Source organism: Mauremys mutica, chromosome 2, assembly GCF_020497125.1.
Source record: "Mauremys mutica isolate MM-2020 ecotype Southern chromosome 2, ASM2049712v1, whole genome shotgun sequence".
Lineage (NCBI taxonomy): Eukaryota > Metazoa > Chordata > Testudines > Geoemydidae > Mauremys > Mauremys mutica.
This window is the reverse complement of record NC_059073.1, coordinates 247,651,312-247,668,133: the sequence shown is the minus strand read 5'-3', so window position 1 is coordinate 247,668,133 and position 16,822 is coordinate 247,651,312. Positions and strand designations below refer to the sequence as shown.

General features: G+C 41.7%; 1 protein-coding gene across 4 annotated transcripts in view; it reads left to right on the top strand.

The window, feature by feature from the left end:
- The window catches only part of DYNC1I1 (dynein cytoplasmic 1 intermediate chain 1), a 241,604-nt gene that overhangs the window by 125,659 nt on the left and 99,123 nt on the right, over positions 1 to 16,822 (top strand). For all 4 annotated transcript variants that reach the window (XM_045004527.1, XM_045004526.1, XM_045004524.1 and 1 more), the window contains one exon: positions 6,429 to 6,518. In XM_045004527.1, the coding sequence (XP_044860462.1) occupies positions 6,429 to 6,518 (90 nt within the window). The remainder of the gene's footprint in view (positions 1 to 6,428; positions 6,519 to 16,822) is intronic.

Genomic DNA, 16,822 nt, shown 5'->3' with positions numbered 1-16,822 from the left:
TTTCAAATGATAGTTTTTCAAACATATACAACATCAGGCAGTCATAATACAAAAGCATATGTTTGAATATTTGTTGCATATTTTGCTAATGATGCAAGTAATATAATCTAAAAGGAAAGATAATGGTTATGCTCCCCCCAATGTATCTACCCGCACTATTCAACTTGTTTCAAATCCAGACTTATGTCAATATAAACACAAGACTCATTTTTCCTAGCTTGCTCTGTTTGTAATTCATTCACATCAGTAACAGCAAAATTATTTTGTACAGTCATAAGTATAATAATTATGCAACTATTTCTGGTATTTCACAATTGCTAGTATCAAGTGTGTGTGAAGACACTTGGATTTGTTAGAGTTAAACATGCCATATATACAGCTAATTCTTTATATCAAAGACTCTGTATAATAACCTACCAGATTCTCATAGACACACTGTGACTCAGAGAGTAAAATATATTATTTTGATGTGAATTAATTGTTATTTTAAAGGCATGTTATTAATAAAGGGATCATTTGTAACTACACAGAATTAAAAATTGTGCTGTCAGTGTAATTCAGCATAGCTCTTGATACAGAAAACAATACACAGGCATTGTGACTTCTTAACTAGTCTCAAAGGTGCAGGTCTGTGGAGGTGTAAATCCCATACCTAAGGGAGCAATACAGGGGGGCATGCTGCCTGCTGTTGAATTGGTGGTGCATATATCAGTAGGCAGGAGCTTTGCTTTACATAAATCTTTACAAAATATTTAGCTGCTTGGTAAACTATTTGAGCAGTAACTCTGCTAACTGCATAGAAACAGAAACCACATACTCAAAGGCAAACATTCAAAAATTAGACAGTCTAATGTGAGAAACACACACCTCAAGAAATAAAACATAAACAAACATCTTCTTATATGTAATCTTATATGTGATTACATTAGATTAAAATTAGATTATAAACTCTTTGAGCCAGGAAACATTTTCTTTCTATTTGTCCTGAATGTGCCTACTGTGCCTTTTCATGATGTAAAACTAAATAAAATAATAATGATTCAAAACCCTTTAGCCCAGATAGTTCAGTCAGATACAGATGTGGGGCCTGATTTTCTGGGGCAGCCTTTAATGTTGTGCCCTCAGTGAACTGTTGGAGGACTTGGTGACACCTGGACATTCTAACCACCTATTTCCAAGAGGTAGTCATATGTCTAAGTGTTACCACTTCCCCCCTCAGTTTCTTGTGAGTGTGAAACTGTGAGCACAGTTGTTTGTGGATGTCAAAGTGGAGGCCAGATGGTGCCCAGCTGAAAATCAGGGCCATGGGATCCATCCAAAGTGCCATGTTAGAAAGGAGTAGTCTAGGCTTGAATACAGCAAGGTGCAGTTAGGTCTAACTGTCTCCCTCATCGAGTCACAGAGCTCTGAACTGGGGAGGAAGAGCTTGTTAGGTCTAACTAGGTCAAGCCACTAACTATGTCAACCAATCCTTGGTCTGGTTCCATTGTCTAAATGGCAGAACATCTTGTTTAACCGCAACAGGTAACAGAATCACTGATAATGAGAAAAGTTACATTTATAATGAGAGGCTGTGTGGCCTTGTGAATGCTGCCCTGCTACTCAGGAGACCTGGGTTCTGTTCGTGGCTCTGATACTGGCCGGTAGGGTGACACTGGGCAAGTAACTTCCCTTTTCTGTGCCTCAGTTTTCACATCTGTGAACTGAGGATAATGACACTGGCCTCCTTTCTATAGTGCTTTGAGATCTAGGGATGAAAAGCGCTGTGTGACAGCTAGGTATTATTACTAGCACTAACTCTTCTAATATGGCTTCTTTCAAACACATCAGGGTTCTGATTGTGATTTCACTTCCATGGGTTTTATACCAGGGGCTTCAGTGGAGTTACTCCTGATTTACAGTAGTGTGAATGGAGGGGCAGACTACACATGTTTATGCTGTTGAAAAGTTATTTTTCTAAACATACCGCATACAGGGCAGAAGCCCACTTTGAAAGGCAGAAGCCCACTTGTGTTCACAACGCATGGGCCCACCTGCATGTGCATGCATACTTACTGCCACTGCATATTCCAACCGAGTAACGAATAGCTGGGCACTTATGGAGAAATTCAGCTATTGCCACATAAAACTCAAGTGATAGGGCTTTGCCCAAGGGTGGGGTGGAATTCATACTCCCAGCCTGCAGGTGGGACTGCTATTCCAGCCTATCCCTCTGGGCAGGGGATTGTTTCTTTTCTGTGCCCCAGACAATAGGGCCCCAATCCTGACTGAGCCTTTGGGCACTACCATAATATAAATACTATTACTACTACTGCTGGCTTCAGTAAAGACCATTGCCCCTCTATGCCCTATCCAATGGGTCACTGGATCTGTCATAAGCATGGATCCATTAGTCCTTCCACAGATTCATCCACAACGGCTCCTTCTCTGTGGGCCTATTTGGGGCAGGCATGGGATGACCCTTCCCCCGGTGGCCCTCTCCTCTATATCCAACCTTTTGTAGAGTGCTAAAGTGGGTCTGACATGGTCCCCAGGGCTTCTCCTGAGTCCCTTGCTCTTAAGTGAGTTTCAGCCCTAACTACCTGTTTGTATGTGCAGTGGTAGCAGTTGTGTTCAAATGTGGGTGAGCCTGTATACACACTTTTGATATGGGGAGTGTCCACCTCCCTTCTGGAAAAATTTGGCCTGGAATATTTCAGATCAGATACTTCTGAGAATAGGTATTGCTATAGAAAGGTACTAAAACAAATTAATCTCTTATTTCACTGATAGAAAAAAACAGTAAAAGTGTCACCTTCAGCTCTTTCCCTTTGAAATGCAAGGCACAGTTCATCCTAAAAGCTGTGTAGTGTAGACAAGCCCTAAATGTAGGTTTGTTTGAGTGTGTGCGTGTGTGTATAAAACCACTCACTCATCCATGCACCTTATACCCTATGTGTAATTTATTGTACGCCCTTAAGACTGCCACTCCAGCAAAATTAATATACTGACAAGCGTCTGTAAACAGAAATTTTCAATTTTTCTTAGAAGAAGCATTTCACATATTGTAAAAATATTTGGTTATTTTTCTTTCTGAAATTGAATCTAAAGAAACAGCATCTATTACGTAAAAGGACTTGCATTAAGAAAGAAAGCTTTTTGTGTGCAGATGTAAAAACAGAACTCCCCGGTATTAATTTTGCATACGTATGCTTTAGGAAATATTGCATACATGTCATCTTCTGCTCACTTATACATGTTTTTTCTTGGTTCACAGATCATTCCCAAAGGGCGGGGGAGGGAACAAGCAGTGGAAAAATCTACTTCAAAAAATGCCAAAGTTGAATTCCACTCCTGCATCCAATAGTCAAGCCTGCGTTTCCCCACAGGGAGAGGCTGGTGGGAAGAGTCATGTGGAGCCCACAATGGGAGGGTTAAGGAGCTGGATCCATAAATGAGTTTGGCTCCTCTCATCCTGAAAGTTGCCCACAATACCATATTCTATTTTCACTGCATTGCTGACCCCAACTGTTCAAGCATCATGAGGCAGGCCCCAAAAGATCATGAGCTGGGTCTAAAAATCATGCGATTTTGCAAAATAATAAATATGGTTGGGATGGTGGGTTTTTTGCCTTCTGGGATTTGAGCCTTTAAGGTGAATGTTTGAAGCTTTACTCCGCAAACATGAGGGAGAGACACTCCCCTATTTAAAACAATGCAAGCAGAGGTTCTCATGTAATCGTTTGATAATGGGAGCTGGGGCTTTAAAGAAAAACACCAAAGTATTGCAAGTCTTGCAGTAAAACCGTGAGACAACCTTACATTTAGACCATGTACGCGTGTATCTGCGTGTGTTTATCAGTATTGCCAACCCCAAAGTTTCAAAAACTCCTGAATTAACCCCCCAAATATGAGTTTTTAAATTATATTTTTTTTATCCTTTGGTATTTGAATTCTACCTGCCCACCCACAGTGTATGTGACAATTAGAGTTGCCAAATTTATTAAGGCAATTTTGGCCGCCACAGAAGGAGCTCTCCCCCCTGCCCAGCAATTAATTCTCCCCCCCCCCCCGTCTCTGCTCTCACCAGTTCACATCAGTTCTACACCCCCTGCCTCACCTCTGCTCCCCTGGCATGCCATGGGTCTTCATTGCCCCCTGCTAGGTCTGGGGGGATTGCTGCGTGGTCCCCTCCATCCCTTCCAGGCTGGGTGTTGTAGGAGTGGAGGGAGGGGCAGAGGGACCGTCCTGTTCTATTGCTCACAAGGTGGAGGAGGGAGCAGAACATACCTGAGCTGCTGAGCTCTGTCTGTTCCCTCATCCCTTGTCCTCCCTCCTGTGAGCATGGCTCCTGGGGGAAGGAGGATGGAGCTTGCCTGCGCCTTTCAGCAGCTCTGATTGGCTGCTCTCCTGCAGGAGGAGGGGCAGTGGGGGAAAGCCACCAATCAGAGGGACTTCCCCCATAGTCAGGCCCAAAAATCTGGAGGGGATTGGAGCTTCTTGTGTGCTCCCCAGCTGGCTGCAGTGCCAGCTCCTGCTTCTCTTCCACCACAGGCTGATGGTGTGTATGTGTGGGAATACGCTGTTGTCTCCTCCTGTCTGAAATTCCTCTCCTGTCCCCTCCTATGATCTGTGGCAGTGGGTGCGAGTTACTGATGGATCCCATGCCCAGACAAGAGTAAACAATGGACCCAGCAATGCTGTGGTGTTTCTTTGCAGTGCCTGGCTACCCCACATGCTGTGCCTGTGACATCAGCTAGTAACCAGCCTGGGCTCAGGTAATGAGACATTCTATAGGCATCAGGGAAAGGTTCCTGGGTAGGCGAAATGGTGTGAATGGTCTGATGCCCATTATGCAGTCAAAACCCAGTACAACTGTGCATCACTGTTGGCTGAACACAGCCTGTCAGCACTGACATCTGATTGTAGCCAGCTGCATTAGAAGAAGGTGCCGGTAACTACACAGTTTGATAAGCATGACATACCACAATCCTGCTTCCAGGCCCTATGTTAACACGTTGGTGTTAGAATTGCAGGACTCCACAGTTGCAGCCTCTACAGGTACATCATCAGGTCAGGGATCCAATGAGCATGTCCGTAGAAGTGCCACACAATAGAGAGCCATATGGCAATAGGCAGACTGATGGCAGAGTCGCAAAGGAACCACAGCACTCTTACAGAGGACTGCCATGCCGTGGGTACATATGACACAGGTCAAAAGGTACAGGAAATCAGAATACACACTATGCATTCTCCCATGTAAAGAAAGACTCCAATATTGTGTTGATGCTCAATTATCCTGCTTTGTGCAACTGTGGAGACCAATGCCCTTCCCCCAAATCATTCCCACATGATATTTACTATAGCCCAGTTGCTCATGTATGGCTTTTCATGGTTACCCTAGATCCCTGTTCCACATTGTCTGTTCTTAGCCTTTCAAATGTATTGCATTTATAAGGCACCACAATATCTAGGCCTCAATTTGTGTGTATGGAACAAAGTCATGCAGTGCAGACTACTTCGTCTTGATTATGCCTCTTTTTCTGTTCACCACAGTCACTTTTCCAGGTGTGTGCCTTGCTTTGTGCAGCACCTGTGAACTGGGGAATGCATTGCATTGCTTTTGCTGGGAACAAGACAGAGCTCACCCTTTGGTGAAGTTTGGATTGCTTTTAGAGCTTTTGGGTGCAAGCTGCATTCTTGTAATCTCCCGAGCACTGAGCATTGGTCTGAACAATCATATCCCTTGTAACTTCAGACAAACATAATGAAAAGAATTAACAGTTTTGCCCTTCCAGGAAAAAGGGGAATATATGAATGAGGGAGGGGTACTGAGAGAAAGAGAAAGATTTGCATAGGTCAGAAAAGGGCAATAAAACATCTGGCATTAGTAACTGACATGTGTCAATTTTAAGCATTCATTAAATTCATATTAATGCAAGAACCGTTCTTAAACTCCAAATGCCACTTTTGGTTGCTGTGTTCTTCCATCTGATGGTGATGACTTTTCAGAACTGTACTATGCTTGTTTGCTTGCCACTGGCATCTGACCTGAGGTCAGACTTCTATTTAACCCTTTCCGGTAGGTCAAAAGACAAATTAATCTGGTGAGAATTGAATTGGAAATGAGGTGTCTGGATAACAGGTGTTCCACTTGTGGAATTGCTGCCAGGCTAAAATGTGTTTGCGTCTATTCCTATGCCAGCCAAGAAATCGTCTCGGAGGTCAGAGAGCCATTCTTAAAACATTTGAGATGGAAAGTTGCCACAGGGAGTGACAGTAGCAGGTGTTTTATGCTAGAATATTGTCTTTCTGACTTTTGAGAACTTTCTGAGAAGGACATTTGTAGGTAATTTATTTACTTACTAACAGGTTCAATGGCTACAAGTCCAAAAGGAACCCTCTCTGCCTGAAACGGAATGTTACAATTCTTTATTTCTTTTTTCTAGAGGATGAAGATGATGATGAGATTGTGGAACCCAAAGCACGGAATGACTCAGAGATGGAAAATCAAGAACAGAAACACGAGGTGAAAGAAGGTATGTGTTAAAAAAAAGGATTTTCATTTTTAAGTGCTCCATCCTGCAAATAGTTAACATCATGTGTAGTGCTTACTATTGGCAGGAGTCCCAAGTAGCAGCCCAAGAAATTTGAAAACAATAAATACATTTACTCAGATCTAGATTAGTGATATAAAAGAAATATGGTGCAGAAGGAAGCTGTATCTGGAGAACCCAGCTAATGGACCTGACAGTCTTGGAGCATAAGCAAAAGATGCTGTTCAGACAATTTTCCTGCATTATATCAGGAATTCTCTGCAAGTTGCTGCATACCATGGAAAGTGTTCAGTGTATGTTGAGTCATGGACTTTCCATTCCATTGCCACATAAAGGGAATCCCAATGCTTATATTTGGAATCTAGGAGGAAGAGAGACAGTGGATGGATGTGAACAGAAGGGAAAAAAACCTAGAATCCTAAAAATATCTATTTATTTTAGTTTTCCACATACTTGCAAGTGAGCCTTTTCTGTACCTATGTTATTATATTTGAATGAGTGCCATCACTAACATCATCTAGTTCTTTGTTATAGTTTAGTCTAGTGGAAGTGTTTCATATTGCCACTGACTTCCTTCCTTGACTAGCAGAGGCCAGATCTCATGTGAGCGATCAATGTGTAAAGTTTTGGTGGCAATTGGCTTTGTGACACTCACACCGCAGAATTCAAAATAGAGCACGGTAGCTGCTGCAAATGACATAGTCCCAGGCTTGTGGCACCGATTGGAGGAGACTTAGAGTGGGGGCTGCAGAGGATGCAGTCTTAGGGGGTGCTAAAACTCAATGAATAAATTCACTCTTGCTGGACAGTAAACAAACTTGACTTGTGGTGGCAGAAGTAAAATTGCAGCATGCCGATGATGAGCATTAAATGCTGTGAATCAAATGATGTTTGGTCTGTTTCTCTCTCTTTTCAACCCTAAACGATCCCGTTTGCCTTTCTAATGAAATCCCCCTTCTCATGCTCTGAGCAAAACTCAGAGTCTGAAGCCATCTTTTGTGTTTCATGGAAGTGATTAAAACCATGTTACAAGTCAAACAGGAGTTTAGAAGAACATTTCCTGCCGGTGCTGCACTCTGTGAGCCTTATTCAGAATTAATGGCTTTTCTGCAAATTAGCACATAATGGGTTAAAAGCATGTTTATGTTGGCATTAAGTACGCTGGCTTCTTTTTTTCTGCAAGGCAAGACAATATTTTGCAAACTTTTTAAAGAATCTCTAATAGATATTATAGTGGCGCCATTCACACTGCTATATAGTAGTTAAAGCTGTGTCAGCACTTCCATTATGAATCCTGTTTTTCAGGGATTTATAACCCAGCCGTAAAAATTTGCTCTGGGCTGAAATTTGGTTTCAGCTCAGGGAACACTTTTTTTTTAAACAGATTTAAAACAAAATCAGCTTGGGCTTGTGTGAGTTATAGGAGTGTAAAGTGTACGAATCATGAGGGGGAGAAAGGGAGACAGACAATTTTTTCATGTGTATAACTCAAAAATGGGTTCAGTATAAAAAAAAATAATAGATTGACCCATTATGTTTCATTTTCCTCTAAGCCAGCAAGACATTAGTGACATACTTTCTCAGAGTTTCAGGTATTTTCCAAAGGAAATTGGAGCTTTTCTTCATGGATTATAGGTGCCCAAGTATGTGCGTGTGCTTAATTTTACCCACAGGAGTAGTGCCATTGGCTTCAATGGGACTAGTCACATACATAAGTGTGTGTAGGATCAGTATCTGTTATTGGTCTATTTCATAATGACAACAAAGGCTAGAATTCAACTACGGTATAGCGGGCCAGCTCAGTGCTGTATGCACCACTTACGCCTCGCATAAGGACTGCACTGAGGCACCAAGAACAGAGTGGCAGCACAAAGGTGTCTTTGCCTTTCTATTCATCATGGAGAGGGCTACTGCACTGGCCCCATACAAGCTTCCACAGAAGATCACACTGGGGGCAGGCAGGGATCTACCTCTGTGAGGATCCATTGGCCCCAGTGCTTCTCACAACACACAACTGACACACAGAGACTGTGGCTGCTGTTCCCAGGTCCCATCATTCTGCCTGCCATTCACTTCGTAAGAGACAGTCCTTGCCCTACAGAGCTTCTAATATAAGGCCCTAATCCTGCAATTTACAATGTGTAGGAGGAATGCTGCATCTGTGTGAAGCTCCATTGACATCAACAGGCCTCTGCATAGGCGCAGCAGTCCACCGAGCATTTAAATTGCAAAATCAGGGCTTTGGACTGTCTGTCTGTTCAGGGCAAGGATTGTGTTTGGCCTCTAACCTTTTATCTGTTTTGAAGTCAGTGAGGCTTCTCATGGGAGCCACAGTCCAGTTGTGCATTTAAATTGCAGGATCAGGGCCTAAATAGACAAGACAGAGAAAGGACAGGAGAAAGGACAGGTTCAAAAAAGAATTCGATAAGTTCATGGAGGATAGGTCCATCAGTGGCTATTAGCCAAGATAGTCAGGGATGCGACCCCATGTTCTGGAAGTCCCTAAACCTCTGACAGGATGACAGGGGATGGAACACTCAAAAATTGAACTGTTCTGTTCATTCCCTCTGACGCATCTGGCATTGGCCTCTGTCGCAAGACAGGATACGAGGCTAGATAGACCATTGGTCTGATCCAGTATGGCCATTCTTATGTTCTTATAACTTCTGGATCATGTCCTATTTTAATATTTAATTATCATTGTGATGAAAGAATCCCTTTGTTGCTAAAATCAAAATGGCCAAAGTATTATTCACCATCTATCCTGCCTGCCATGAACCTTTAAAAAAAAAAATTCACCAGAGATTTTTACTGAAGACGGGCTCTAATTCAGCAGGCCCAATAATAGTTTTGAAGGTCTATCTAATTGAGTCACTAATGTGTGCTTAAGTGTTCATTTACCTAAGGACATTTATATAGCACCTCTGCACTGTGTTTAAACATTGGTGGACCTAATCTTCCTTTCCTTACTCAGGCAATGCATTAAAGTCAAGCTTTAGGTTTGCAGAATCAGGCCCCATATTGTGTCTAGAAGCAACAGAAGACAAGTTCAAAAAGAGCCTGCTGTGGACAGAGAGCCCTTAACTTTAAAATGTCCTGGCTTTTGACAGTTGATCACACAGACCCTTAGAGGAAAAGTTCATTGACTTTAACTAATTTGTTAGATAACTGGAGAAAAATAATCTTAACCAGAAATAGAGAAATTAAATAAGAAGCTTGTAAGGAGTATTCAGAATACCTGAAAATGCTTCAACATCTCCGCTGATATGAATCAGCAGTTGTGTAATACAGGGGGCTTGCATTTGAACAATAAATCTTACCGGAAATGCAGCCTGATGGCCCCTATCAAGACAAACAACAGAACTGTAGCCAGAAACACAGGAAAAACAATAGGGGCATAGCCCATCAATAGGATATGAGGGCATGTTCTGCCAGGGTTTGCTCAGCATTTTACAAGATTATGTCGAAGATTTTCACAGCTCTTGTTAGCGAACAAATCTAAAGGTTGCATGGATTTTCACCATGCCCTCCACCCGCACCCCCAAAAGAAGTACAGAACTAAGAAGAGCTGTGCTATCTCTGGTTGTAGCATGCTATCACAATGAGGCTGCTTCCTGTTTCATTCTTTTTTTTAAAAAAACAGGTTTATTTTTGAATAGATGCTAGTAACTTAGTCAGACTTTCATAATGGGCTAGGCTGCAGGAAACTATTTCATATTTCTTTGCACTTATTTAAATGTAGATTTTCTTCTATATGTTTATAAACTCCCTTTGACTCCAGTGGGGAAAGAATCAGGCCCTGACTGATTAAGGTTTGCAGGATTAGCCTCTCACTTATATTGTCATCAAAACTATTGGTTTATATTTAACCCAATTTTGCTCCTATATGGTGGGAAGAAAGCTGGACCCTTTGTTAGGTCCGTTCCTAAATTTATAAGAGTTCCTATGTTGACAAAGTACATTTCTTCTGTTATGTCCAAACACATCAGTTTAAAATTTGTGGAGAAAAGACTCAAGATGCTGCAAAATGAAATCTTCAGGGATCATTTTAATTCAGGTGATAAAATGCCATTAATTTTCATAGCTACATGTTAAATAACTGTTGCCTTCACGTCTCATTCAGTTTTTTTAGTTTTTTAAAAGACATTTGGTTCGGTGCAGACTATATTTCATTGTGGTTTCTGGATGCACATCATATTTTCTCCTCTGAAATAGTCTGTCTACATTTAAAAAAATGATATTGTAAAATGTATACAGAGAGTTTATTGACTTTTGTTGCGATCTCACACAGCTCCAGAGACATCAGGCCAAAATTCTACTTACGGTTACATGATACAACCCCATTGAAGTTATAATAAATTCATGGCCCCCTAGGATTTCATGGTTGTCATTATGCATCATGCTACGGCCCATCAGAACTTCACGGTCAAAGTGGGGATAGAACTTGGACCCTCTTTCTATCTAATAAGATGCTATAAAAATCTGTTAGCAATCAGCAGTATAGGGCCTATGCATTATTTAGCTATGTTGGTTCTATCCAGTAGAAGACAGTGGTGCATATACACATTAGCCAGTTCAGTACAAAGTGAATGGGGTTGCCTCATTTTAAAGGAGAGCAGAATTTGGTCCACATTGTTTACAACTATTTTTATTAAATTCCAGCGAATCAGCATATATATTCTCTTGATGCTGGTAAACTAAATATCATATTGTTTAACCTGTGTTAAACGTCAAAGTGGTATGAAAATTATATATATTTTTTGTTTTTATCTATATAATAAATAAATTTGAAGCCCAATATTGCATTGTCAGATATAATTTGTGAAGATGCTGTGGGCACATCCAGGTGAACAAGGCCTCTGGGGAAAAAAAATACTTTGATCAGCCACTTAGGCTTCTCTTAGTTTCCTCAGAAGAAATTTGTGTGTCTCTTGAAAGCTGAGATCAAAGTATCTGGAAGCTGCCAGAAGGGGGAAAAATTGCAGAAAATTACATAGAACCTTTTTATTTTATTCAAGGTAATGGTCATACAGGGATAAGGATCTGGAGGGAAATGGAAGTAGCTCTGAAAGATAAATGGGTGGAAAAATCTTCATATGAAAAAGAACAACCATGTGTCTTTCAGTTTTCCGCTTATACTTGTATTTGTCACAAGTTGCAGAAGTGTTTTGCATTAGAAAAAGTAATGATATTAACATTCTTGTAAGCAGAGCTCGCCTCAAATAAAACTTCAGAGGCAGCCGAATGAAACAAGAAAATAAGGTTAAAATATGAAGCTTAATATTGCCTGGGGCATCTGGTGTGTCCGTAAGAAAAATGAGGTAAGCTTGTTTATGTTGTACAAACATTAGCCAAGGTGTTTCTGATATTGAAGAGGGTTTAATAGACTGTAGGCTTCACACAGATGATCACCAGCTAGGAGGCAGATTTTGCTGAAGCAAAACTGCAGCCATTCATATCTTCATTGCCCATGAACACCCTGGAGTTTTCAAGCTGTTTATTTTTTTCCTTTCTCCCTTCTGCTGATTTTTTGTGGTGGAGGAAGGGACATATATAGCTGGCAAATGTCCAAGTAAAGAATTTATATTTCCAAGCTGCAGAGAGGATTAGGTTTACCTGATAGTTTTAATCATTTGGAGCAGTTTAAAATTAGCTTGCCATTTGCCTTCACATTCATTTTCTCTCCTTTTATGCCTTTTCACCGTATTGTCATGCTTGTTGTCTGTGATGCTGGGAAAGCAGTTCTTTGGTGAGGTTGGGATGTTGTCTCATTACAGGCTTCCTCTCCACATGAGTTCATTTAGTGCTAATTACTATTCAGTCGTGGATACTACCAGGGCTGGTGCAAGGAAGTTTCGAGCCCTAGGCGAAACTTCCACCTTGCACCATGCCCCACACCCAGCTACCCCCCCCCCGCGTGGCAACTAACCCCGCCCAGGGAGCCCGCCTCCATAGCAGCTAACCCCGCCTGGGGAGCCCCCCCGTAACAGCTAACCCCACTTGGGGACACTCCCCCCCCGCGTGGCAATTAACCCCGCCCAGGGAGCCCGCCTCCATGGCAGCTAACCCTGCCTGGGGAGCCCCCCCGTAACAGCTAACCCCACTTGGGGACACTCCCCCCCCGCGTGGCAATTAACCCCGCCCAGGGAGCCCGCCTCCATGGCAGCTAACCCTGTCTGGGGAGACTCCCTCGTGCAGAAGCTAACCCCGTCTGGGGAGCCCCCCTGTAACAGCTAACCCCACTTGGGGACACTCCCCCCCCCGCACAGAAACTAACCCCACCCAGGGAGCCCCCCTCTCTGCAGCAGCTAACCCCCCCTGGGGAGACTCCCGCCACGGCAGCTAACCCCGCCCGGGGAGCCCGCCCCAGCTCATCTCCGCTTCACCTCCTCCGCTGAGCATGCCTGCGCCGCTCTAATTCTCCTCCCCTCCCAGGCTTGTGGCGCCGATTGGAGGAGACTTAGAGTGGGGGCTGCAGAGGATGCAGAGTGGAGGTGATCTGGGGCGGGGAGCGGTTCCCCTGTGCACCCCCCCATTACTGCGGGTGGCCCTCCCTGCGCCCCCTCCCGCCCCAGCTCACCTCCACTCCACCTCCTCACCTGAGCAGGCTTTTAGGTGCCCTCAACCACTAAGCGGCTGCCTAGTTTGCCTAAATGGTTGCACCAGCCCTGGATGCTACAGTAGGTCAACATGTACTTTTTGCCAGTTGTTCCTTTCTTACGTGCAATGCCCCCATCTAATGCACTTACCGACATACTGTTCTCCTGCTGTGGTAATAGTTTCACTGCATAGGAAGGCCATGTAGGGGATGTGTATCCCCCTACTTGGCTTGGAACTCCACAGGGACCACTAATATCACAGTGCATAGTGGGAGGGAGGTGTCTGGCTTGCGTGAGACAGAGGGATTGGATCATGGAGCTTCAATAGAGGCTACAGATACTAACTGCTCAGCTAACTGTTTCCTGGGGGTAGGATTTTGCCCACACCCTGTGCATCTTCCTCGTCCCCAGTCTGTCTATGGACCAGATGCTGTGCAGAGAATTTGCCTTTCAAAGTTAAAGCTTAGACCAGTTCAAGCAACCCTAGTGTGTAGCTATTTAATAGGCCGCCATGTTAGCTTGGATTAGCTGGCCTAGAGAAAGGAGATTACACCCTGGGCAGTAGATGACATGGTCTGTAGTGTGGAATAATGAGTTCATTGTTACTGAGCAGACTATTGCCTATATTGGGGTGGGCAGTATATTCCCCTCGTCAAAGGGGAAGTCGGAAGTCTCTGTTAGGAGGGGTCCCAGGTAGAGCCCTGCCACAGGACTGGGATCCTGTGCGTCTCACAGGACCTGCTGCCATAATAGCGGGAGCAGATAAAATGTACTTTGTGGCAGGCAGGACTGGGTGGGCAAATAAACCAGACTGCAGTAATTTGCGGGAAAACACTAAATCTCTTGTCAGTTTGTCATAGATAGAATTTCAGCAAAGTAAAGCAAGTTTTTAGTTATTTTAAATAAAGGTTTTAACACTTAAATTTAAGCAAGGGATAGAAAGAGGTTTGATGTCTATTATACCAGGAGTTAAAATGTTTTTTAGGGCTGTCAATTATAGTTAACTCAAAACAAATTAACTAGATTAAAAAAAATTGTAACTAATCACAATTTTAATCTCACCATTAAACAATAATAGAATACCAATTTAAATTTATTATAAATATCTTTGGATTTTTTCTACATTTTCAAATATACTGATTTCAGTTACAACACAGAATACAAAGTGCACAGTGCTCACCTAATATTATTATTTTTATTACAAATATTTGCACTGTAAAAATGATAAAAGAAAGAAAAATTTTCAATTCACCTCATACAAGTACTGTAGTGCAATCTCTTTATTGTGAAAGTGTAATTTACAAATGTAGAATTATTTTTTCACAATCTTTGCACTCATAAACAAAACAATATAAAACTTTAGAGCCTACAAGTCCACTCAGTCCTACTTCTTGTTCAGCCAATCACTAAAACAAACAAGATTGTTTACATTTATGTGAGATACTGCTGCCTGCTTCTTATTTAAAATGTTATCTGAAAGTGAGAACAGGCATTCGCATGGAACTATTATAGCCAGCCTTGCAAAGTATTCACATGCCAGATATGCTAAAGATTCATATGCTCCTTCATGGTTTGACTTGTAGATTACACTATATTTTAAAATCTTTTTTACAGTGCAAATACTTGTAATAGAAATAATAATATAAAGTGAGCACTGTACTCTTTGTATTCTGTGTTGTAATTGAAATCAATATATTTGAAAATGTAGAAAAACATCCAGAAATATTTATAATAAATTTTAATTGGTATTCTATTATTGTTCAACTGTGTGATTAAAGCTGCAATTAATTGCAACTATTTTTTTTAATCTCATGATTAATTGTGATTATTTTTTTTAATTGTTTGACAGCCCTAATTTTTTTACATGGTTAAAACAATATTTGTTTTATTCTTTTAGTGGTAAAAATTGTGTCTAAATTCTGTGTATGTGTGTGTGTGTGTATATTAACCAACCTTTTTTTTTTTTTTTTTTGTAGCATAGGGGAATCTGTGTCTCTTGCAGGTTTTGCGGAATCTAAGGTTTTTGCGGGTGGAAGTGGGATAAAAGTGAAAGAAACAATGCAGGAGCCGTTGGGAGTGGGCATTGCAGGGTGGGACGGGGGCGGGATTAAAAAATAGTCCTGTGTAGGGCTCAGGTCCCAGGTGTTCTTTCCTCTCTCGTACCATCAAGGAAGGTCAGAATCACATTCGGTGCCTCTCCTTGCGCTGACTTTTTCCAGGTCATTTCAGAGCTCTCATTTTCAGAGTGCTGCTCATACTCCAACTCATATGACACTGGAACATGAGCAGTAAACATCACACTAATATTTCAGCCTTTATGGGGTATGATGGGCCCCTGTGACTTGCTGCATATTTGGCCGCATTATCTGAACTGGCCCTGCAGTTTAAACATGTAGAGCAGTTATGATGAGGAGGACAGACTTATACGGGACAAACATTAGTAAGAGAAAGGAAAGGTGTCCAGTGGTTAGGGCACTAGTCTGGAACTTGAGAAACCCAGATTCAGTTCCCTGTTTTGCCACAGACCTTGGGCAAGTCATGTCTCTCTGTGCTTCAGTTCCACATCTGTAAAATGGGGATAAACACAGTGAAGGCTGCAAAGTGTTCAGGTTCTACAGTGCTGGGGGCTATATAAGAATCATAGATAAATATTCTGCTTTTGCTACCTCCATGCTACCTGAATGAATCCATGTATCTGAGAGCAAATGTGGTTTCCTGTGTCCTCTTCGGTGCAGCGTGGTGCCAAGCCTTCTAAGGCCAAAACCCAACATAAAGCTACTGGGGGTGGGAATGTCAAAAGGAGTGTGCACAGCTGTGTCAATCTGGTATTTGAAACAAAAATCCTATATACTACAGCTCAGCAAGTGGAACATAGTTTCGAAGTGTAGCTTTGAACTCTGTCATTTTGAGTTTCATTAAGTGTTAGGGTACACCAAGGTATGAAGTTACAGTTTAATATCAGTGCTCTCGAGGTGTTCTCAGAGATACAAGGTAAATTCACGTATATTGAGTTAACCTTTGGGCTGTTGCTATTTAACCAAGTAAGACCTGGAGAGACTGTGAGATATTTTTCAAAAATAAATACTTCAATTAAAATCTGAACAATCAGTTCAAACATAGAAGACCTTGCTGCAGAACATTGGGGGGGATCAGACAATGGGAAGGATCAGACAATAATTATTTAATGACAGTAGATAACGAGAATCAAAAAGTTAGTTTTATAATTGTTAAAACACAAATTGTGAACATCATGTAAAAATATACAAAGTAAATAGCCTTAAATTAAATTCTAATAATTTCTCTAGCAGCAACTTTCTTACTTTGCCTAACTGTACATTTTGACTATTATTGATGGAAATATTATTTTGTCAATTTGTGTGCGTACAGTGAAATTGATGTTTGTCAGCATTAACCAATAAAAATCTAATTCTTCCAAACCTACATATAAGTAGTCACATTTCTTCCAGTGGTCATTCATTTGGAAAATGTCTAGTCTTCTAAGAGTTAATCATATTTCAGAATTTCAGAATCTGGCTCAAAAATATTATGCCTGTAAAAGATTTTGATTCTCTGTAGCTTTTGATGGTGTCAGTGAGCAGGGACATGTACAGTAAGTCCGTCCACTCTGGTTTTAAAGTTCTTTTACAAATAATAATTTTTTTTAAAGAAATAGAATTTGTTTTTTAG